General features: G+C 49.8%; 1 protein-coding gene across 3 annotated transcripts in view; it reads right to left on the minus strand.

The window, feature by feature from the left end:
• SCYL3 (SCY1 like pseudokinase 3) overlaps positions 1-24,076 on the minus strand; it is a 30,233-nt gene extending 6,157 nt beyond the window's left edge. For 2 of the 3 annotated variants that reach the window (XM_079760518.1, XM_079760517.1), the window contains exons 1-10: positions 23,823-24,076; positions 19,143-19,353; positions 16,706-16,891; positions 11,961-12,074; positions 9,749-9,805; positions 8,471-8,573; positions 7,206-7,311; positions 5,466-5,543; positions 3,565-3,704; positions 2,248-2,432 (exon numbers count right to left, since the gene is read on the minus strand). In XM_079760518.1, the coding sequence (XP_079616644.1) occupies positions 2,248-2,432; positions 3,565-3,704; positions 5,466-5,543; positions 7,206-7,311; positions 8,471-8,573; positions 9,749-9,805; positions 11,961-12,074; positions 16,706-16,891; positions 19,143-19,307 (1,134 nt within the window). In that variant the 5' untranslated portion in view covers positions 19,308-19,353; positions 23,823-24,076. The remainder of the gene's footprint in view (positions 1-2,247; positions 2,433-3,564; positions 3,705-5,465; positions 5,544-7,205; positions 7,312-8,470; positions 8,574-9,748; positions 9,806-11,960; positions 12,075-16,705; positions 16,892-19,142; positions 19,354-23,822) is intronic. The other variant, XM_079760516.1, reaches the window with a different exon arrangement.
• Positions 24,077-24,785: the final 709 nt, after the last annotated feature.

The following is a 24,785-nucleotide window of genomic DNA, read 5'->3' on the forward strand; positions in this document are numbered from 1 at the left end:
ACCAAGTGGCCACGAGCCCAGCACACGTGGTCTGCTCTCAGCTCCATCATGGTGCTCACCAAAGAGTCCCTAGTGGCAGTGGCCTGTGCAGCACAGCCTCTCACTGCACAAGCAGCAACCAATTGCAGACCAGTCTGTAACTCCCACCAGCTGGCCCCAAGCCAGGCAAACACGGAGGCTGGTCTTGGCCCACATGGTCAAGAGGCTCCAGAACAAACACCTGGTGGCTTGGCTTACCAAGCACCACCCAAACGCTCCACAAACAACACACCTGCGGGCTCAGCTGGCACCAGAGCTCTGCTCCAGTGTCCTGCTCCGTGGGGTCACCCCCCCCCCGGGGTCACAACAGGTTACCCCACATTACAGCAGGGCAACAGCAGCTCAAAAAGGGCCAGGGGCATTGGGTAAACAACGGTCTGACTTCAGGACAAGGGCTGGAGAGGCAGCTTTCTCCCAGACAGAAGTCCTTGCAGGTGCCACTGTTCCTTCATTGAGCCCTCCCCCAATTCAGCCTGCGGGCGCAGGCACCACGTCTAAGTCAGTCTGAGTCGCCATCAACCTGGCGACTCCAGCCACCCAACTAATGCATGGACCCAAACCTTTCTGCAGCTGTTTCTCATAAGCAACTGGCCTTGGCTTGTGCTGTGGACTTTTTTTTTTTAATGTTTATTAAATCTATTGGGGTGACATTGGTTAATAAAATTATACAGGTTTCAGGTGTACATCATTTGTATATTGTATTGTGTTCACCACCCCAAGTCAAGTCTCCTTCCATCACCATTTGTCCCCCCTTTACCCTCTTCTACCTCCCCCATCTCCCTTTCCCTCTGTAATTAGCATAAAACCTCACAAAGGTCCACAACCACAACTCCTGGGTAAGAAAAACTAAGATTAAAATTTCCATACTAATCAAAGTAATCCACAGAGTCAATGCAATCCAATCAAAATACTAATGGCATTTTTCACAGAACTAGCATAAATAATCCTAAAGTTTATATGGATTCACAAAAGACCCAAGGAGAATGAACACAGTTGGAGGTATCACACTCCCTGGTATCAAAGTATACTACAAGCCTATAGTCATCAACACAGCCTGGCACTGGCATAAGAACAGGCATGTAGATCAATGGAACAAACAGCCCAGAAATAAACCCATGCCTATATGGTCAATTAATCTATGACAAATGAGGCAAGAATATTCAATGAGGTAAGGACAGTCTCTCAATAAATGGTATTGGGAAAACTGGGCAGATATATATATATATATAAAGAAACTACACCACCTCCTTACTCCACACACAAGAATAAACTTAAAGTGGATTAATGACTTAAAAGCAAGACCTGAAACCATAGAACCCCTAGAAGAAAACAGGCAGTGAACTCTGACATGGCTCTCGGTAATATTTTTTTTGGACATGTCTCCTTGGGCACAGGCAACAAAAGAAAAAATACATAAACTAAAAAGTTTTTGCACACCAAAGGAAACCAACAAAACTGCAGACTGAGTTGAATAGTGTCACCCAAAAATTCTTGTCCACCCAGAACCTGAAAATGAAGTCACACTGGGTTAGAGTGAGCCCTACACCGAATGCCCGGTGTCCTTATAAAAAGGCCATGTGACAATGGAAGCAGAGGTTGGAGTGACACAGTCAACACCAAGAAAGGCCGAGGAGCCAGCAGAAGCTGGGAGAAGTGAGGAAGGACTCGAACCTGGAGCTTCAAGGAGCTCGGGGCTGCCCACACCCGAGCTGGCACTTCTGCCTCCAGAACCGAGAGAGTAGTTGTCCTGTTAGAAGCCCCACCATTTTCAATCACTTGTTCATCACTCAGGAAACCCACCAACCCGGAGCCTTCGAGTGGGCAAATCCTAACGAGGCTCCCTGGTGGCTGAGGAAGAGGCCGAAAAGCCCTGAATCTCAACATCCACCCCACGCAGTTACAACTATTTTATACCAGCTGTGCACAGTCTGCGTTCACAGAGCATTCCTCCAAGGGTGCTGGCTCTCCTTCCCCAGCGAATTAGCAAACAGAGTTTTCCTCCGTTTCAGACCAAACCCATTAGTTTACCGACTGGCCTTTGCGAATGGGACCACCAGGGAGCTTTAATTTCAACCTAATTGCTGCCTCAGGGCCTCCCGTGCTCCCCTCTGAAAGCCACAGCCTCTTCCAGCCTCGCTGATCAGCACCCGCGGTGCCCACGCCCCGGCCGCCCAGCTCCCGGATCCCCAGGCGCCGGCGGTCTCTGACCTGCGGCAGGATGACTGTCCTCAGCTGCTCCGGGGTGAAGTGCTCCACGTAGGCCTCCAGGTGAGCCAGCAGCACCGTGCGCACGTGCTCCTCGTGCACCTGGAACAGCTGCAGCAGCACGGGGACCACCCGCGAGCGGAACAGGGCCGGGGACAGCAGGCGAGGGGGCTCTCCGGGCCCACCGTCTACCCCAGAGCAGAGGTGGGACGGATGAAACAAACTGCCATTTCAGTGAAGGGTGCTAAGCATGACCCACAAACGCAGCCAAGAACCGGGCATACTCAGGACTCGCTCAATTCTCAGGCCCCAAACCCAAGGGAAGCTTTGTTGACCCAAAACTCCTCTCAAGGCTGAATTACAAATACACTCCATCTGACAGAAGTGTTTTAAACATACTGTCATTCTTCATGTACTACAAAGCAAGCTTTTATTTTAATAGAATCCAGAATCAATGACTATGCATGTATGCTTACTCAGTGAGGAACTGTATACACTACATTAGATGGATGTTGTTGCAATCGTATCTGTAAAACCAGAAGGTGCTGAAACCATCAGCCTTGGTGGTGGAGAGCGGTTGTGGTGGTGGAAGTGGGACCTTTAAAATATGTACAAAACCCCTGGCCAGGGGACCCCGCACACAGAGAAAACTTTAAAAAGCTCCCCAGGGACTCAGAAGTACACCCCCACCTGAGATCTGAGCAATGGGATCGAAGCGCTCTAGCGAACAGTTCATGGCTAAGGGAATAACATCAAAGGAGAATGTAAGGACATTCTAGTACCTGCAACACTGCTTGGATTTAGACTTTTGCTTGGATTTAGACAGAAAATAAATTCTAAAAGCAGGATTCTTCCCAACTCAAAATTCCTAGTCATATTAAAGCTATACTCTCTAACCTAAAATGTTACCATCTACAGTGATGATAAAGTTTCAAAGCAATAACCTAATTTCACATTCCGAAAAAAACCTGAGGTCTTAAGAAGTAAAGTGATCTCAGTGCTTTTCCATCTTTGCTCTGGGGAAGTCATTGCAAATGCCCAAGTCCCTGACGACGTGCTTTTCATAGGTTAGTCGTGTGTGCATGTGTGTGCACGTGTGTGTGGCATGCTGCTGACCACAGGAAGTCTGACTCTCCAGGAAGACTCCATGTCTATGCTGTTGGCTCTGGGGCCCAGGGCTGAGTCAGTTATCAGGGACCAATACTGCTCCCCACTCGTAGAAGCAACATGAACGACACCATGCAGTAACTCACTGTTCAAATACAGACTAATAATCCCCCAACTCCTCAATTACCAATCATAGTTTGGAGAAAAATTCACCTTTTTTGGGGCCAAGCAGATGAGGAAGGAAACTCTTCACAGCCACTGGCTCCGCAAACACCAGCTGATTGAGCAGCAGAGGCACCAGCCGTGAGGCTATCAGTTCCTCCGACAAGCAGCTGACTCTGTCCAGCAGAAACCTGCGGGAAGGAAGAGAAGCCTGGGAACTGGGGCGACCCTGGGCCAAGCCCTGCACCCTTCAGACCGTGCGCCTGTCTCCACTCCTCTGACCGGTGCATTCTGAATGAGCTAGGGACGGCGACCAGGTCGGTCTCAGGCAGGAAGAAGAATCAGGTGAGAGGCAAGGCCAGCTCATCAGCACTCAGACCTCCAAGCCGAGCGAGGAAACGTTCCAGCATTCTGCCCTCATTAACAGCAGAAGTGCCCCCCCAGCCAGGGCTTTCGGTCCATACAAGGTGCTTCCCTGATGGAGTGTCCAAACTTCCACAGGTAACAAAGCACAGGCCTCTGTTTCCAAACTTTCTAGATTAAAAAGGCACATGTAAAAGCCCGTAGTTAAGGACACAGATACTGGATATTAACGCTAATATGACCCCACTATCCCATCAGCCTTCTCGGATAATCTTGCCTCCCACTTTACTAGGAAATAGGCCACTATCCACAAACAGGTCCGTCCACATCCCTCCTCACCCCTCCCGCCTTCCCAGGTACCAAAGGGTGAGTTCTCCTCCCACTGAAGGCCACCCACCAGCCACTGCTCCACCCCCCCTCCCCTTCCAGCCCCAGCCTGCCTGCAGCTTCAACTGCCCCTCCTCCCGTCCCCACCTCTTCCGCCTTAAAAACATCCCCCTCAACTCCATTTCCTCCCTCAGCGGTTCCCCTCTCAACTCTGCTCCCTGCTCTCAATTCTGCAGGAGGTTTTACCCAATGTCTCCCTCCTCCCCTGGCCTTCACTTCCGAGTTCGCTGAGCCCGGCTCCCTCTGGGAAGCAGCGGAGACAAGCTGCCTGTTTTCCTGCTGACCCCACCTTCCTGACACGCTCCTCTCCCGGGAAGACCAGGCTTCCTTCCGGCCGCGTTTCCTGCCCTTGTCTCACTCACGCGTCAGCCACTCCTTCCCTTCAGCCCCTTCGAGGCTGGGTCCCCGGGGCTACAGTTTGGACCCACTGTCTTTCTCGTGCTCCCACTTTCTCTGGGAGTGTCACCACCCTCAGGCTGATGAGCCCTGACAGTCACCTCCAGCTCCTCCCCTCAAACCTGCTCTCCCGCGCTCAGACCCACCGGCAGCAGCCCAGGCACCCCCCTCTACAGCCCCGGACACGCTGGCCACCACGGGCACTTCCCGCACGGGAGGGCCTCAGCCGGAGCCCTAGGCCACCTGGTGGCGATCACTGACGCTTGCGATTTTACCTTTTAGGTCTTTCTGATCTGTGTCTCTGTACCCGGAGCCGCACATTTACTGCCTTCACTACCTCGGTCAGTCTACGGGGTCCAAGCCCCACACCAGCTGAGCCTGTGCCCACCTCAGGGGACGGGACCGCTCTGCAGCCTGCGGTCCCTCTGGGGCGGGCTCAGGGCTGGGCCCAGGTACTCCTCATGCCACACGCAAGGGTGCCCTCCTCGCCCGTCCTGGTCTTGGAACTTGTCCCCCAGCAGGCCCAGCTGTCGTCATCCAGCACAAGACACCTGCCGCTCTGTGCATTCGTCCACGCCGCCCTCTGCCCGCTCCGTCTGCTCAGGGCCCCGGGGGCTCCATCACGGTAAGGCCCCCGTCCCCACCCGCTTCCCTCACCAGATCTACGCACGCAGGCCCGGCGGGAAGCCTAACGCGGAGCAACACTCAACACAGCAACTTCGGTGACAGAACACACGTGTGACCCACCCGACTTCATGGACTTAGCCCACGTTACTGAATTTTAAGGTGTTAACTTCTGCGCTTACTTAAAGAATTCAGTTTTTTCCTCTTCACTCTTCAAAGTTAAACTTTTCAAGAAATTCACAACTTCTAGAAAATCATTCCTAAATGCCAGGAAGAAAAAAATAGGGACAACAGATTAGAGAAGGCAGGTCAAACGCCGAAGCACAACCAGACGACACTGTAATAACACTCAACAAGGAACACCTGCTGTACCAGTTCAAAGGCTCCGTTACAACTAAGCAGCTCATGAGACACATGCTACGGGACAAGGCACTGACATTGAGAACCCGTATACGCGCCCCGCTGCTGTAATGGGATGTGCTCAAATGAGCTACGTGGGAGAAACGGTTCTCGTTACGAAACTGTTACTTCTCCAGCCGCTGCTGAAGTCACAACGATGAACACGGGGTGGGGAGGGCTTCCCTACGGTCACAGGGACCCGTTACTTCTCCTGCTGCAGAGATAGGTCACTTCCCAGCCGCAGGGGGAGGGGAGGAGTGGTCACTTTCCCAGGCCACTGCTGTCGGCCCTTCGGTCCTGTCCTCTGGGGATGGGGCTGGGACGAGGCTTCACAGCAGCCTGCAGCCGTGGGCTCAGCTCACACCCACCCACCTCCCAGGGCTCAGGAGCAGAGAAAAGGCCCAGGGGTCCTCACGAGTCTAATGCCTCGAGGGAGACACCGCCGGCCGCCCGCCCTGGCTCTGGGAGGGGCGCAGGCGTGTTTCTTGCCCGCCGCTGCCCTTTCTATTGCGTGTTCTAAAGAACGGTTACACACACAGCGAGAGGGATCTGTGTACCATGCAGGATGGCCCGTGCATCAGGGTAAATAAAACATTACTATGAATCACCCGAAGGACGGGGCAATACCCTGGTGAGTACTCCTGGAAGGAAAAGTTTCGGACAGTTTCTTGGAAACAAATGACAAAACCCAGTAACTACAAGGAAACTGCCTCTGGCTGAGGAACAGCAGCTCCCCCCAACCTGCAGGGAAGTGTTCCCTGGGGGACATCAGCTTTCCCTTCGCCTCGCTTTTTCTTGGGCTCTCCGACAGCAAACGAGGCGTTTTCGTTTCAAAACTGACACAGGGTTGGCTTTGCTAACAAAAGTCATGACCGTGGAAATGAACGTGAGCAGTTCATGGAAGTGAAAAAATGAAGGACACGTAACTCAAACCAACCTTGAGGCTCAGAAACATCCGAACCTGCGAGTGTGCCCTGTGCCCGCCCCTCGCAGCCCGTCTTACCAAGCACAGAAACAGCCTTCGCCTGAACAAAAGCAAGCTCGTCTCCAGCCCCAACAAGAAAATCTCGACAGCAAACTCACCCTGACCACCGCGGCGGCGGCAGGTGCGGCCACGCTCATCAACTTCCTCCATTACAGCCGGGCCCCGGCCGCAGCCGCGCTCCCCCACCCGATGCTCTAAACCAGGGGCCCTCAAACTTTTTAAACAGGGGGCCAGTTCACTGTCCCTCAGACCGTTGGAGGGCCGGACTATAGTTTAAAAAAAACTATGAACAAATTCCTATGCACACTGCACATATCTTATTTTGAAGTAAAAAAACAAAACGGCAAAAACACCCGCAGGTGGCCCGCGGGCAGTAGTGTGAGGACGCCTGCTCCGAGGATTCAGCTAAACGCCTCGGCCCAGCCTTCTGACACAGGACCCCGAGAGGTGACCCGCCTCCCTGTTCCCCAGTGGACACAGCTCCGTCTCCCCCGGTTCAGAGCGGATGCGCGGCGGCGGCGTGTCCCACGGGCCTCACCTGAAGAAGTCATGGGACAGTAAGGTGCAGAGCGCTGGCCGCCGCTGGGGGACGGGGTTCAGCAGAGCTGAGTGCAAGGCCTGTCGGAAGCTGCGGAGAGCGTCCGCTGAAACGGAAATCCAGAGCGAGAGTTAGTTTCCGAGGCTTCTCCCTCCTCTCAGGGCCTCTCTAGCTGGAGACTGACGGGAGCAAAAACCAACCTGTAAAACCCAAACAAACAGCCTGGCTGTTGCGAAACAGCTTCCAGCCCTTAAGCCCAACCCCCTGGCAGGTGTAGGGAGTTGCCCTGCCAGCCCCACCCCCAGGTGCCTGCCCTCCTCGCCCCCTCACTCCTGATTGGTCCTGGGGCAGGTGCGCAGGCCTGGTCAGCTGGGGCGGCTCGTCCACAGAATACCGAGGTCCGTGAAGGACGATATTTTCAATTCTCCCCAGGACGGCGCACAACTGTCACCATTCCTGACCAGTGGGGGCAGGATCCACACCCACAGGGGTGCCTGCCAGGGCCTCGGCGTTTCATTCTCGAGTACCGGGGGTGGGACAGTTTAGGGCTGACGAGGGGATGGTGCCTGTGACTCCAGGTTGCGGCATCAGCCTGGCGGCAGAGGCTGGGTGAGGACTGCACGAAGCCTCAGCAGTGGGGTACAAGCCGCTGGGGGGCCTCACAGGCAGACCCTGAAGGCCTGGAGTGGCTGCAGGACCGGGACGCAGCTGCCGAGCCTGCCCGGAGAGGACTCGGGAAAATGCTTGTTCAGGAGTCTGGGCTTTACCGGGCAACAAAGGGAAAAGGTCTGAGTAAGTTACAGCAAGATGAAAAAGTTCAAAAGGACTCTGAAAGAATAAAGATAACGCATGTCGAGCCTGACTGAGAAACAGAGATTCTGAACCGTCCTCTGTTCACCTGACTGTTACAGGTAACGGTCTATAACCACTGCTTCAAGCTCTTCAGCCCCGCAGTGGTGGTCCGTGAGGTCCGAAAGGCTGGCGGCCGCTGCTTCAGACCATCACCAGTTACTAAGGTAACAACAGGACACTGACAGCTGGAGTCCAAGGTGCTTCCTACGGAAAGCTCTTTAACGAGGCGAACCTGGGAAACCCGCCTCTCTCCTCCGCTGCTCAGATCTGCCCACAGGTCACTGGCAAGGCAGGGTCCTCACTGCCATGGAGGCCTCACTGCCATGGAGGCCTGCAGGCCTGAGCCCACGCAGAGCAGGCTGGGGGGGTGGTTCCACTTGTCCTGTGGATGCAGCAGTTTGAGACCAACTCACCCTGTCCGTTCCGGTCCGTGAGCAGCCTTTCCACCAGCATCCCAAAGGCGTAGGCGTCCCGTGCGTGCCCGTGCGCCTCTGGCAGAGTCGTGAATTCTGGAGACTGGAAGCAGGGAGGCCGTTAAAACCACTGCTCTCCCTGTTCTGCATGAACCATACTCAGAGCTACCCAGAGGCTGCCACACTCCAGTTCACAGGCTTTAATGGCTGTGGCTTTCAAAATGGGTTTGACAGCAACCCAGAGTAAACAATACACTATTATTCATTATTATCAGCACACACACATGTACAAATGCACACATAATGGAAACAAAAGTTTCATAAAACAGCACTAAACATTACTACCTACCTAAGATGCCCAATGATATTTTCTACCCACCACCCCCCCATGCTAGTTAGAACCCTTAAATTGATTTAAAACCCACCTATCATCAGAAGAACACATAATCCTGATTTGGATAACTCTGACTTTTTTCAAGTCTTAGGTTTCTATTTAAGTTTGTTTTTCTAGTTGGGTTTGCATTTCCTGTAAAGCACGTGCAGACGTGTCTTTGGGGATCAGTGTTTGTTTACAGTGGTCATAAGAACAGGTCTAGAGAGCAACTGCTTCGACCTCACAGGTAAATACAGCTTTCTCTGCCAGCACACGATGCAACGATCACTCCTGTCTGCATCTCGGATTCCTAAGTGATAGCCAGACGGCCGAGCGATCTTGTCCAAACTGAGGCCCCCTTTTTTTTTAATTTTATTTTTTATTACAGTTTATATTCAACATTATTTTGTATTATTTTCAGGTGTACAGCACAATGGTTAGACAATCACATACTTTACACAGTGATGCCCACCTGGCACATACGTAGTTGTCACAATACCACTGACTATATTCCCCGTGCTGTATTTTACATCTCCGTGACTATTCTGTAACGACCAATCTGTATTTCTTCATCCCTTCACCATTTTCACCCAGCCCCCTCCCCTCTGGCAACCGTCAGTCTGTCTTTTGTATCTATGAGTCTGTTTCTATTTGTTTGTTTATTTTGTTCTTTGGATTTCACATATCAGTGAGGTCCCTCCATCTTTAAGTAATGCCACAAGTGTCTATAGGACCCAAATGTCAGCTGAGTGTCAAGAAAAGGCTGCCTGCTGGTGACGAGGTACTCTCAGAAGCCTCCGAGGCCACAGGAATTTCGGCCTCTAATTCAGCAAAGAAAGGGTGGGCGGAGAAGGGTTGTTGGGAAGTGTCACACTTGGCTACACAAAGGGCACGTGTCATCTTACCGTCTCTTCAGGAGGGATACAGGCCGGGTCTCTCACTGACTGAATGCTCCGCAGAAACTAGACAGAAATAAAGTACGGGGAGGAATTCATGGGGATGTTTGGTGAACCAATCTGACATCAAGCGACAAAAGCCACGAGCAATGGAAACAGCAGCCATGACACCGTCCAACTCCGCCCCCATCAAATACAAATCCAACGTCCTAACTCGGTGGTCGGCAAACTCATTAGTCAACAGAGCCAAATACCAACAGGACAACGATTGAAATTTCTTTTGAGAGCCAAATTTTTTAAACTTAAACTTCTTCTAACGCCACTTCTTCAAAATAGACTCGCCCAGGCCGTGGTATTTTGTGGAAGAGCCACACTCAAGGGGCCAAAGAGCCGCATGTGGCTCATGAGCCGCAGTTTGCCAACCACGGTCCTAACTGAAGAGGGAAACACCAGAGGCTTCATTCCATCGCGCTCCCCTCAGCTGGTCTAACAGACACCCTTGCTGTCCCACAGAGACACAAACCTGGAACCTTCTCCCTCCTGCACAGACATTACCCAGTGAGAGGCTCCCCAGCAGGGAGATCTGTCACCCATCCTCTCACTGCAGAGTCAGTTGTAAGGTTCGCTGCCACGTGAGCTATAAAAGTTGAGGATCTTGCCCGGCCGGTGTGGCTCAGTGGTTGAGCATCGGCCTATGAACCAGGAGGTCACAGTTCGATTCCGGTCAAGGGCACATGCCTAGGTTGCGGGCTTGACCCCCAGTGTGGGGCGTGCAGGAGGCAGCCAGTCAATGATTCTCTCTTATCATTGATGTTTCTCTCTCCCTCTCCCTTCCTCTCTGAAATCAATAAAAATATAATTTAAAAAAAAGCTGAGGATCTTACCAAGAGAAAACCAAAATCACAGAACAGTACATTCTTTCACTGACATAAAGATTATTTTTCAAGAGTTCGTAAGTCCCACACACCATTCAGGGCACTAGGAATAGAAAGTGAATGCAATCAGCTCGCTGCCCCTGCAGGTGCGCTCATCCTAGACTGTAAACTAGTTTCAGTAACACATGCAGAGGGCCACAAAGCACAGGAGTGACTCATGTTGGGGAGGGACACCAGGAAGGGGTTCCCAGAAGACACTGAGCTATCTTACACTGCGGCTCCTCTCACATCTCCCAGAGCCCACGGCAAGGGGGGTGCCCAGCAACAGCAGCATAGACAGCGGTGAAGGGCGCCGGCACACCTGAGACCACTCAGGGTGGGACTCAGCGAGCGAGTGTGAGCGGCCGATGGAGCCCGAGGGCAGCTGGGAAGAGACGGGCCTCACCTGCCTCACGCGGGGAAGTCTGGAACCGGTCCCCACAGCACTGCATGCTGAGTACTAACGAGACATGAGGTGAAGTCTGGGAGCAAGTGATCAAGGAGCAAGAATGATATTCAGAGTGTCCTTGAGGTGAAATGGCACCTGAATGAGTGAGAGCCCCTGTGGACGCCTCACGGAGGAGATGGTGGGAGAGGTGAGGGGTGGCAAGGCTTCAGTGGGGATATTACGACAGTGGGTTTTCTTTTCTCAGAGAGTGAGTCTCGTGGCAACATGCAGCTTGGTGAAAACAAGAAAGAAGACACAAAGGAGGTTTGGCAGCCTAGGAGGGACGCCGGAAAGATCTGTGTCAGACAAAATTATATGCCGTGCCACAGGCAGCCACAAGGCCGTGGGGGGCTGGGGCGGGGGGGGGGGGGGTGTTGATGATGCACAGGCCCTGATTCCAGCTCCTAGGACATAATGTGTGACTTGGGACAACTTCGATGATTGTGCCTCGAACAACAAGTTGTATCTAATATGTGCCAGCACTATCTGGGAGGAGCTATAAAGATAAGTATAAACACGGTCACACCTGGCAAAGACAGACCCATACGGTCAGTTCAACGTTCAACATGACATGGAATCACTGACTTCAGGAGCAGAGGAGGGACGTAAAACTGAAAATCTGACTAAGCCATTCTACCTCTCAGCCTCAGGCTCCTCAGCTACAAAATGAAGAGAAATGAAGAGAAAGGAGTAAGTGAGCCCAGTGGCCTTGTAAGAACCAACTCCCACAATTCCAGGAACACGAGCACTGACAGAAAGCCAAGTCTCCAACCCTAAGACGGCCCCACGCTGAAAGGAGGTCCCTGCAGAGACCACACCAAACCGCTGGCCAAGTCCGATGCCGCGCGTCACCGCTTACCTCCGGGGTGGCCTGGGGGACTCGGCAGACTGTCTCCATCCCTCCCAGCTTCCAGTGCCCATCTTCACTCACAAACACAGAGGACAAGCAGACGTTGTTATGCGTTAGGTGGCCCTGGAAAAGAGGAACAGGAAGAAGACTGCCACTCCAATTTCTGAAGTAGAGATTTAAAAAAACTAAATACTAATCACCAAAAAGGCCTGGCCAGTCTTCCTCTTGTGGCATCCTAAGTGAAAGTCTGACTTTGGGCATGACGGCCGAAGGGGCCTGCTTAAGCACTGAAGCCGGGGGGGGGGGGGGGGGGGGGGAGGGGGGGCGGAAGACACCAGGGAAGGGCTTCTGTTACCTCCCCGCCCGGCCTGGCAGGTTCATAAGACACCGAACTCACTGCTCAGATACCGCACCCCATTCCCACGGGAGTCAGGAGATGCACGTCCCTAAACATGAGAAATACTATGGATGACCAGAAATACCACAGAGCACAGCAGAGCCAGAGTCAACACCATACAAACAGGGCAGACAAACACGTGAGAGGGAGGAAGAACATGAGAACGGGGATGAAGTAAAGGTTTCTTTTCCAAACCAGAAATCATTCCAGTACACAAGTACATTTTAAATATTTTATCCAGTAGAGCAAATATGTACCTACTTTTATATTAAATGCTTCAAGGTATATATATTTTATTTTATTATTATTTTTAAAATATATTTTTATTGGTTTCAGAGAGGAAGGGAGAGGGAGAGATAGAAACATCAATGATGAGAGAGAATCATTGATTGGCTGCCTCTCCCACTCTGGGGATTAAGCCTGCAACCTGGGCATGTGCCCTGACCAGGAATCGAACTGTGACCTCCTGGTTCATAGGTCGATGCTCAACCATTGAGCAACACTGGCCAGGCGCAAAGTACATACATTTTAAAGGAAGATTTAGAATAGTGTGAATGGTATGTTTCCATTTGAGAAAAAACGAAGGAGAACCCGCACACAGAGGTTCTCTTTACCCGCACAGACTTCCCGGACTCCAGTCTGAGCGCCGAGGATGAAACAGGACATTCCACGTGAGGAGGGCGAGGGCTGCCTTTACCCACGCTCACTGCACTAGTCAAACCTTTCCCCGTGTGCACACGCTCCTCCGTCAGAGGGCACGTCCCTCCACAGCGAAGCACGAGTCATTCCCCTGTGGGAACCTCAGACACACTTTGAAGAGAAGATAAACCAAAGTGATATTTGGAGACTAAGTCTCCCATTAGTAGGAAAAAATTTAAAAACAAACATTGAGTTAAATGCAAGTGTTTCTAACCTGTGCCTGGTGTTTTTAATCTTGGGGGCTGGTCCTACCATGTCAGCGTGTAAACTCCACTAAGCAACAGTAACTCTCACCCGTTAGACACGGCCCAGCAGTGACCAGGAGCGGCCACTTTATTCCTGAACTGAAAACGTCGCCAGAGTCTCTCACTGGAACAACCTACTCGAATGGGAAGAGATGTGTACAACTTTGCCTCTTTCTAAGAAATTATTGCTTTTTTTTATTTTAATTCTTTATTGTTTAAAGTATTACATAAGTCTCCTTTTTCCCCATTGCACTCTCTTTGGCCAACTCCACCCCCCAGCACATGCCCTCACCCCCCTACTGTGTCCATTGGTTATGCTCATGTGCATGCATACAAGTCCTTTGATCTCTTATCCCCTCACCCCCTGCCTTCCCTCATAGGTTGAACAGTCTGTTCGATGCTTCTATGACTCTGTATCTATTTTTGTTCATCTGTTTACGTTGTTCATTATATTCCACAAATGAGTGAGATCAAGTGATATTTATCTTTCTCTGACTGGCTTATTTCACTTAGCATAATGTTCCATCCATGCTGTTGCAAATGGTAAGAATTCCTTCTTTTTATACAGCAGCATAGTATTCCATTGTGTAGATGTACCACAGTTTTTTAATCCACTCATCTGCTGATGGGCACTTAGGCTGTTTCCAAATCTTAGCTATTGTTAATTGTGCTGCTATGAACACCAGGGTACATATATCTTTTCTGATTGGTGTTTCTGTTTTCTTGGGATATATTCTTAGAAGTGGGATTATTGGGTCAAATGGAAGTTCCATTTTTAATTTTTTGAAGAAACGTCATACTGTTTTCCACAGTGGCTACAGTATGCATTCTTACCAGCAGTGCAAGAGGGTTCCTTTTTCTCCCCATCCTCTCCAGCATTTGTCGTTGAGGATAGCCATTCTGACAGGTGTGAGATGGTACCCCATTGTTGTTTTGATTTGCATCTCTTGGATGATTAGTGACTTTGAGCATGTTTTCATATGTCTCTTGGCCTTCTGTATGTCCTCTTTCAAAAAGTGTCTATTTAGGTCCTTTGGGCATTTTTGGATTGGATTGTTTATCTTCCTTTTGCTAAGTTGTATGAGTTCCCTATACAACTTATATAAGGGTTTGGAGATTAAACTCTTATTGGAGATAACACTGGCAAATATGTTCTCCCATGCAGTGGGCTTTCTTGTTGTTTTGTTGATGGTTTCTTTTGCTGTGCAGCTTTTTATTTTGATGTAGTCCCATTTGTTTATTTTCTCTTTAGTTTCCATTGCCCTAGAAGCTGTACCGGTAAAGATATTGCTACACAAATGTCTGCTATTTTGCTGCCTTAGCTTCTTCTAGGATTTTTATGGTTTCCCATCTTAAGTTTAAGTCCTTTATCCATTTTGAGTTTACTTTTGTGTATGGTGTAAGTTGATGGTCTAATTTCATTTTTTTGCATGTACTGTCCAATTTTTCCAACAACATTTATTGAAGAGACTGTCTTGAGTCCATTGTCAAATATTAATTGAACATAACGGCTTGGGTTGATTTCTGGGTTCTGTTCTCTTCCATTGGTCTATATGTCTGTTCTTGTGCCAGTACAGGCAGTTTTGAGAACAGGGGCTTTGTAATACAGCTTGATATCTGGTATTGTGATCCCTCCAACTTTGTTCTTCTTTCTCAAGATTGTTGCAGCTATTCGGGGTCTTTTTTTATTCCAGGTGAAATTTTGGAGTTTGTTCTAGGTCTTTGAAATATGCCATTGGTATTGTAATGGGGATTGCACTGAATCTATAGATTGCTTTGGGTATGATGTTGATTCTACCAATCCATGAACACAGTATATTCTTCTATTTGTTTATGTCTCCCGCTATCTCTTTTTTCAGCATCCTATAATTTTCTGAGTATGCTTGGTTAAATTTATTCCTAGGTATCTTACCTTTTTTTTGTAATGGTAAATGGGATTTTTTTTTAGTTTCTCTTTCTGTGAGTTCATTATTGGTATATAAAAAGCCATAGATTTCTGGGTATTAATTTTGTATCCTGCTACACTGCCGTGTTCATTTATTATTTCTAGTACTTTTTTGATAGTCTTTAGGGTTTTCTATGTACAATAGCATATCATATCATCTGCGAATAATGACAAATTTACTTTTTTTCCAATTTGGATGTCTTTTATTTCTTCTTCCTGTCTGATCACTATGGCTAGCACCTCCAGTATTATGTTGAACAAGAGTGGTGAAAGTGGGCATACCTGTCTTGTTCCTGTTCTTAGGGGAAATGGTTTGTTTTTGCCCATTGAGTATGATGTTGGCTGTAGGTTTGTCATATAAGGCTTTTATTATGTTGAGGTATGGTCCCTCTATTCCCACTTGGAAGTGTGCCTTCCTCTTGAATTTTTTGGAATAGTCTGAGAAGGATAGGTTTTATTTCTTCTTTGAATGTTTGATAAAACTCCACTGTGAAGCTGTCTGGTCCAGGGCTGTTGTTTATTGGAAGTTTTTTAATTACTGCTTCAATTTCCTCCATAGATATCAGCCTATTCAGATTTTTGATTCCCCCTGGTTGAGTTTTGGAAGGTCGTATTTTTCTAGGAATATGTCCATTTCTTCTAGGTTGACCAGTTTGTTGGAATAGAATTGCTCATAGTACTCTTTTACGATTCTTTGTATTTCTGTGGGGTCGGTTGTTACTTCACCTCTTTCATTTCTGATTTTGTTTATTTGGGTCCTCTCTGTTTCTTGGTGAGCCTGGCTAGAGGTTCATCCATCTTTTTTATCCTTTCAAAGAACCAGCTCTTGGTTCCACTGATCTTTTGTATTGTTCTTTTGGTCTCCATGTTGTTTATTTCCACTCTGATCTGTATTATTTCCTTCCTTCTGCTTACTCTGGGCTTTTCTTGTTGCTCTCTTTCTAATTCTTTAAGTTGCAGGGTTAGATAATTTATTACCATTTTTTTCTTGTTTTTTGAGGTAGGCCTGCAGAGCTATGAACTTACCTTACCTCTCAGGACTGTTTTCACTGTGTCCCATTGATTTTGGATTATTGTGTTTTCATTGTCATTAGTTTTCAGGATGTTTTTAATTTCTTCTTTGATCTCTTTGGTAACCTAATCGTTGTTTAGTAGCATGCTATTTAGCCTCCAAGTGTTTGAGAAATTATCATTTCTTTTCTAAACTGAAAATGGAACTGCTGAAAATGAAGAGGAACTTTGGTTCACAGGCCTGATGTTAAACTTTTGTTTTGATTTTATTAACAAATAACAGCTGCAGCTGTATTTACCTAAGTCTGTAGGTAAAGACTTACCCAGAACTGGGGGAGACTAGTAAACTGAAATAGTCTGTCACTAACTGCCCAATTCCATGCAACAGGAACTTATGACTTCTATGTGCAGCATAATTTACCGTTCACCCCCCAGCTGCTGTGTTCAGGCCACTCACTCTGTCGTGAAGGAAGATGAGAGCCAGCAGGATGTCGTAGATCCCGGCACAGACCTCAGCGGAGGACAGCGTTTCCAAGGCCTCTTCCAGAGGCTGCACCCGCTCAGTGACCAGATGAATGCCATCTGCCTCCACCGTGCAAGATAAGAATCTCAGCAAGCAGGGGTGCCGGAGTGTCTTCAGGTGCTTGAACAGTACAAACAGAAGAGTGGGAGGTTAACGACTCAAACCCACACTCATACCGGACACAGGAAAGTTAGGAGACGGAAACTTGCATTCAAGCTCCTTTCCAGCTCCCTCCCTTCCCCAACTACCCCCATATGTCAAATAGGGCAAAGGAGAATCTCGGACTTGCTGTGACTTTATCGACTTCACCAATATTTAAATAACACGTCAGGGACGTCTAGTGCTACTGTGCAGCGTGAGCCCGACAGCCCAGACCTCCTGAGAATTACTGCCCAGAACTGGAAAGTGCCCAAAGCAACCACCTGAGGACTCTGAAAAGTCAAGGAAAGCGTGCAGACTAGAGCGAGTCAAACTCGGGGGAGAAGACCCACAGGGGTGAGTTTCCTTCACTTTTGCCTCCAAAGAAAATTCTTCACTTTGCTTTTCTGTCTCAGGCTCTAATTATTTTCTGTTGGTTTTATGCACCTTCTCTTATTCTTCTCGGGCTCAGGGCAGAACAGTAAGCCAGAGCAATACTACTTGGTTCAGTGCTGGCCTACAAACACAGTCGATAAATGTTCACCTGGTTAATAAGGGAAAAAATAAATTTCATTTTCGTTTCTGTTTATTTTGAACCCTGCATGCCCACCAAAATTCTAGATCCAAAGTGGCTCCTTGTTTTTTTACTGAAGGAAGAAAACGCTCACTGCCTGATCCTGAGGAAAACCCTGTTTGGGGCACCCCTGGCACAATTATGCATAAATTCTACACACAGATTCATGGGAGAGGCTCACAGTTAGCAGTCAAACAGGAACGTTTCTTAATTCCAGTGTCTGCTCCAGAGAACAGAGGGAGCACAAGGTGCCCTTGCTGAGTGTGACTTGGACAGGCTCCTAATGGGCACCAACTAGAGAGAGAAACAGCGCTAATCCTGGGGGGGAAAGGTGCCTGGGACTGAATGACAGTGCCTTCAAAGTACTGGTCCTGAAGGTCCTGACACCTGGCCCACCACCTGCTGTCCAGGTGCTGGGCTATGAGAGGGTCCTGAGTAAGGAAGGACCTCACTGCCCAGCAGGAGCAGGACTAGTGACTGGTCAGGACGCAGCCTTACCCAGGCTGAGTGTGACATCCAGCCTTGACTAGAAACCAGGCCCATGTTTCAGGAATAAGCTGTGGCTCAGGTATACAGAGAATTAACTCAAGCCTTTAGGCTTAACTTTTTATTATCCTTCTACCTCGGACTTACTACTTCACTTAGAGAATTACACAGAGCAGTAGTTCTTAACTATAGCGTGAGTTCACTTGCAGGTTTTAGGCAGGGAGAAGGCCATCATTTCATCCTGTTAAAGAAATATAACACTATAAACTAGAGAGCATGAAATTTCAGGGAGAAATAGTCTTCCTCCTAAGATGCAAATCTGAGACAGGATGGACGAGCATTGTCTTTAAAATGCCCGCTGCGTTGCGATACCTCAGGAAAAGAGAAAATAGTACAGTTCCTAAAATATTATTTCCAGGCCCACCGTCACTGCACTATTGAAAGGTTGTCAATACTTAGAGCACCTGAGCTGAGCTAGGTGAACTCTCCACCTTACACCAGCGACGTGAAGTCACCTCCCAACCTTCTCACTACAAAGTACAATCTGATATGGAAGCCACCACACTGAGCTTTCTGGAGCTTTTGACTATTGCTGTGGTCCTTGACCATGTCATATAAGTTGGGGACACTCCCATGAAGGAAGGACAGCTATGTTTTTAAAGGCCATAAATATGACCCACCTCCCTTGGCCTTTATTCATTTTATATTTTTCATAGAAAAAGTACTAACTATTGCCCGGCTGGTGTGGCTCAGTGGTTGAGCATCGACTCAAAAACCAAGAGATTGCTGGTTCGATTCCTGGTTAGGGCATATGCCCGGGTTGTGGGTTTGATCCCCAGTGGGGGCAGTATAGGAGGCAGCCAATTGATGACTTTCTCATCAATGTTTTTATCTATCCTTCTCCCTTCCTCTCTCTTAAAAAAAAAAAAGGCGCTGACCTGTTTGGCTCAGTGGATAGGGCGTCGGCCTGCGGACTGGGGGGTACCAGGTTCGATTTCAGTCAAGGACATGTACCTTGGTTGCGGGCACAACCCCAGTGGGAGGTGTGCAGGAGGCAGCTGATCGATGTTTCTCTCTCATCGATGTTTCTAACTCTCTATTCCTCTCTGTAAAAAATCAATAAAATATGTTAAAAAAAAAAAGTACTAACTACTAAGAGACCACACTGCATACCTTGGCGGCCTTGTTGACTTTGTCTTCGTTTTCTCTCTTGTACACAAACACCGACGCGACTTTGCCATCCTGCAGCTCAGCGGGGAACACAGCTAGTCCTGAGTGTAGTGTGACCGGGGGCCCCTTCAGCGCACAGCTCTTCAGAGCGCTGCTCTCCGCTCCCATCCCTGGGGCGGGGGGCCACGTGCAGCCCCTCCCCAAAGCCACGGACCTGAAAGGAAAGAGAGACACGGTCAAACTTCAAGTCTCTGCAACATGAGCCAAGGATCCAGGCGCAGCCTTGCCAACCTGCAAGTTTCTGCAATGAACTAGGCCACCAGATAGTGAAAAGGTAAATGCCCGGCGAGGTCCCAGAGACGCTGCCAGTGAACGGCTGACAGCTCTAAAAAGTGCACTTGAACGGAACAGTTCGTGAAGCAACTGCCCGCCAACCCCCAGCACGCACACCTGACGTTCAGGGTGGGTGATGGGCAATCAAACACAGACTGGGGTCACTCACGTCCCTAACCCTCACACACCCGCCTCACAGGGGAAAGGGTTGCAAAACTGGAGTAGTACTAAAACGTCTCTATATCTAAAATAACTCCCAATTATAAAGGAAAAGAATACAAATTGGAGACTATTTCTAACAATGATGAAAACATGTTAACAAATGGGGAGCTCATTTAAACCAAGTAAAACCCCAGGGGAGAAATGGGACAGGAAGCAGACAGGGCACAGAATACAAATGACAACAAACAGAGGAAAAAGCGCAGCCTCTCTGCTCCTCAATGCTGTGCTGAGTAATAAGGGGAAAGTGCAAAACTGTAATCTCACATGCTAGCTCCCCACCCCCATGCACACACACGGGATTCTAGAAAATGCAAGCTACTCTTAATGACACAAAACAGACCTGTGGTTTCCCGGTGTGGGGGCCCAGTCAGAGGGACCCGGAGGGGTCAGGATGGCAAAGGGGTATAAGGAAACTTTGGGGGGAATGGATACATTCATTATCTTGATTATAATGAAATGGTGATGGGTGACTACAAATATCAAAACCTGTAAAATCGTACCCTTTACTTATGCTCAGTTTATTGTATGTCAATTATACTTCAGTAAAGGCGACTTAAAAAGAAATTTATACTGCCTGCCTATCCCTGTACCAAGGTGCATATGAAAAACATGCTGAAGTGTGAACAGAGCTCTGCCGAGGGTGTCCGATCACGGCGATGCACACGCACACAGACATGCACCGTGGACCTGCCCTGTCCAACCTGCTTTACAACAGAGACACAGCTCACACGGTCACAGCAGGTGACGCCCAGCAGTCCAGCAGCACAGGGTCTGCGGCGCGGGCACAGGACCTGCTGAGGCAGCCTGCGCCCTCACTGAGTGCCAGCCAGGACTGCAGGCCCAGAGTTGCCAGGTTGTGCCCTTGATCAGAAGGAGGCAAGAGCCAGGATATTTATGGGGAAATGTCCCTGTTTTTCAATGTTGGCTCAAAAAATTTTTTTAAAGCCTATATAGGCCAAACAACATGTCTGAAAAATAAGTGGCAGTCTTCAGTTCTGGCTTTACCATAATTTAAAAAATAAAGAGTTCTTACTAATTCTGGCAAACAGATAACATGGCCAAACACTCTCTGTAGACCTTTAAGATTTTAGTTTAAAATCTGCCTCCTTTGGGTAAGTATAAACCAAATAACCATTACCCACAGCCCCTCTACTCGGTGAAGTTCCACACGCCTTCTGTTATCGGAGTCACGCTGCTCCAGACACATGTCTGAGACACACGTGCACCACTGTACAAGGAACATGTGGACAAGGGCTAACGCTAGCCAAAATGGAAGTCTTTCAAAATCCAAGGACGCTTCTGGAGATAAAAAGGAAGTGAGGCCCTGGCTGGGTGGCTCCGCTGATTGGAGCATTGTCCCATACACCGAAAGGCTGCAGGTTCAATGCCCAGTCTGGGCACATATGGAAGGCAACCAATCAATGTTTCTCTCTCATATCGATATTTCTCCCTCTCTAAAATCAGTAAAAAAACATATCGGGTGAGAATTAAAAAAATAGATGGATATCAGTTTTGTAACAAACCCACTGAGTTCCTGCCCACCTAGTAATGCACCTTTCTTAAGAATAGGAGAGTGAAAAACACACAAAATAGTATTAAAAAGGCCAAGTGTCTCAACTACAGGCAACATTCCCCTTTCTCTGGGGAGGAGAAATGTGTGTGCAGGATCATGGAGAAAGCAACTATGTTAATTCTCTTATTCCAGAGCAGGTGCAGTGCCTGCCCAGCCGTGACAGAACTCCCACCCCTGCTGAGTAGGGAGGGTCAAGGGTAATACCTGGATCTTGCTCTCCTCTTCCCGGACAGTTAATGGGTCAGGTGCCTGCTCAACACCGAAGGGCCATCTCTACACATTAGCCACCTCTGGCTAATGGGGCCCGTGGTCTGGTTGTCTCCCCAGGAATCGGAATGCACAAAAGGCATTTTTGTCCGTCAGCAGGTAAAAAGGGCGCCATGAGGAAGAGTCGGCTACAGCAAGCCAGAGCCATGTGGAGGCAGTCACTTGGCAGGCACAGAGGAAGCCAGCGGGCATCAGGAGGGGAGTTTAGTGGCACTTACTGGGCCTGTTACTACCCCCAAATTCTACATCCATCCCCTCCCTGCCTCACGCAGGGAGCCTCAGGTACACTCAGGGAGCCTCAGGGTCTGTGTTCTTTGAAACCAACTGCTGTTTCATAAGCAGAACTCGGCTCCTCTCTAACCCCTCCAGTCTGGTCTGCAAAACCAGTCCGACTAGAGCAATGAGTTCGAGAAGTGTTCCTCTGAAGTGTCTCCCTGAAGCTGGCCTAACTCCTTTACCCACAGAGGCTTCCTGAAAAATCAACAAGAGAATGAGAAAACCTGCCTCATGCTGTTTACTTAGTTTTAATATGAATCCCCAAAGCAGATAAGAGGGCCACCAGGATGCAGGGCCCTGCTCCGGCCGAATAATTACTTAGTCATTTCCAAACAGCAGAGGCTTCCTCGTGGCAATCCTGGGCCTTGCAACATCCATTCACCTCTGACTTAGTATCATGAATTCTCCTGAGATAATTAACAGCGTAGGGGCATGAAAACTTTAGCAAGAGGCTAAAATGGGTGATTTTTCTTAGCAGTGAACATTCTGAGTCTCGGCCCTAAGAAATACCACTTAAAAACGAAAAGGGAATGACTTCCTTTGAGAGGATGCAATAGAAAGATGCCATTTTTGAAACACATGATTAATGTTGACAGAAGGTTCTACCCTATGTCCAGGCAAACTTTATTAGGGGGAAATACGCTGGGCTGTTGACTGCAGTTTGAGAATGTCTTAAAATCAGTAATTCTTAACGTCACACAACTGTATCCCAAGACACACTAAAACTGCTGATATAAGCGGTGCTTTAAAAACTATAATTCATAATTCGGTTCATGTGGACTTACTGCAAGGTAAGACAGTTACACAGTAGCACTTGGATTTCTAAAATGTTCTTTCTTGTTTTGAGGCGTGAAGGGGAAAAGACAAAACCTTTCAGCTTTAAAACATGTCACAAGAAGGCAGAGGAGGCCACCCTAACACTGTGCTGTGTATTTTGCAGACGCTACCATCTCCACTCGTCAATGAAACGTTCCGGAGTTTTATCGCACAGGCTGTTTGGGACTTGAGTACGCATCACAGTCTTGTCCCTAGAAATGTGTCAGCCTACCGGGCTTTATTCCTCGGCTTTCCTGGGCGGCACTCCCAGTTTCTGGGCCACCTGTGGATCCCAAAGCTCTGGCCTGGGCCCCCGGGCAACTCACTCAAACCAAGAGACCCGCATCCTCTGGGGAACAGCTCTCGCTCTGCTCTTTCCACAGTTAGCCAGGACGTGCAGGTTCCAGGTCCTTGGCCTGCGAGAGCCAAAGACCAGGAATGGCCTGATTGTGAGCTCTGAGGCCAGCCTGTAAGGACTGACATTTTGTTATCGGTGGTAACGCCACTCGGGGTCCTTGCTTTGGTCTGTTTCAGGTGCATGTCCCCGCCTGGAGCTCGGGGTGACCGGCCAGGTGCCCACGACACAAACGAAGCGGGGAAGGACCCATAACGGGGTCTGACTTCGGCCCCGAGGGGAGACGCGCCGTGGGGCTGCTCACAGGTCCTAAGAGCAGTGGTGCCAGTGATTCAGAAATTCGGGGCGGCTCTGAAGGTTCACGTGGTTTCCTACAAATGTTTCATCTTTATTCTAAATACAAAGCACGACGCACAGACAGGCGCCACCTGGTCCTCTGGGGCCGGGCCCCCGGGGCGGCGCGACCCGGGGTTCCCCGGCTCCAGCGACACCGCCCGCCCTATCCCGCCCAGCTCGGGGCCACGGGGCCACGGGGTCCAGCCGCAGCCGCTTAGGGGGCGCGCGGGGCAGGGCGGGCGGTGTCGCTGGGCTGCCCCTCACCTGCCCGCGAGGCCCGGCAGCGCCGCCCTGGGCCGGGACCCCGCCAGCCCCGCGGAGAGGCCGTCCCGCAGGCCGCAGGGGGCTGCACGGAGGCGGCGGGCTGGGCTCAACCGGCAGCGGCGCCGCGCCAAGCTCGCCCCCAAGCGCGGACCCGCGAGCCGGGCGCGCGCCCACCGCCCACTCCGCTCCCCGCCCCGCCCCGCGCCCGGGCCGCACGGACAGGGACGCGGCGCCCTGTTACCTGCCGGAGGGCAGCGGGAGGTGGCCGAGGGTCTTGGCGCCGGTCCCCTCTTCGCCCCCAGTGGACACAAACCACCCTCGCCTCCCCCGTGAGGCTCCGGCCACTACACCCGCAGTCTTCGGGGGTCTGGTCCCTCCGCCACCATAGAGACGGATCCGGAAGCCGGACAGAATGCCAGCCTGCGGCCCTCCGACGCCACCACCGAGGCGCACGAACCCGGAACCGAGCTAGAGCGGCCGGCCGGGTGACGCTCAGGCCGGCGCCATCTTGAGTGTGGGCGCCGTGCCCACCTCGCGACTCCCTCACTGCTCCCAGCAGCCTGTGGGGCTGTGAACCGGGCTTCTCTATTGGCTCTTGAGTTAAATACGCAAGTTCGTCTTGACTGTAACGTTCAGGCTTTTGACCCTGAGTTTTCATTTGATTTCCGCCCGAATCAAAAATGGCCCCCAGCCGCTTCTAACAAATAGCAAAGGGGCGGAACGGGAAGAAGGGGGTCTGGCAATTGGAGTGACGTCACGAGCGCCGCAGCTCTGATTGGCTGAGCCGCGTGGCCCGAAGTGATGCATTGGAACGGTGGCTGAGCTCTGGACAGGGAAGTCTGAAGTTACACTTAATTCAGTAAGGAGCCAAATTGGCCCTATAGGACCTATAATTAATATTAATGGTTTCTACTTAATAGGCTTTCGTGAGAATAAAGTGAATATACGTAATAGTTTTAAAACTACACGACTCGGTGTAAACACGATCTATTTTCCCTGTTGTCATCTGCATGGTTGTGGTCATCATCACTCCTACTCAAGGCGTCTACAACTTCACAGATGACAGCTGACCCAAAGCATTCCGTCATCTAAAACGTTTAGGTTCTTTCTAGTCGATAACAGTAGCTGAAACTTCTAGATAAAGGAGCCCACAATTTCTTCAAGTTAAGTGAAAGCAACTAGCAGACTAAACGTTGCCCCTTAT

The sequence above is a fragment of the Cnephaeus nilssonii genome (assembly GCF_951640355.1).
Source record: "Cnephaeus nilssonii genome assembly, chromosome: 21".
NCBI classification, from domain to species: domain Eukaryota; kingdom Metazoa; phylum Chordata; class Mammalia; order Chiroptera; family Vespertilionidae; genus Cnephaeus; species Cnephaeus nilssonii.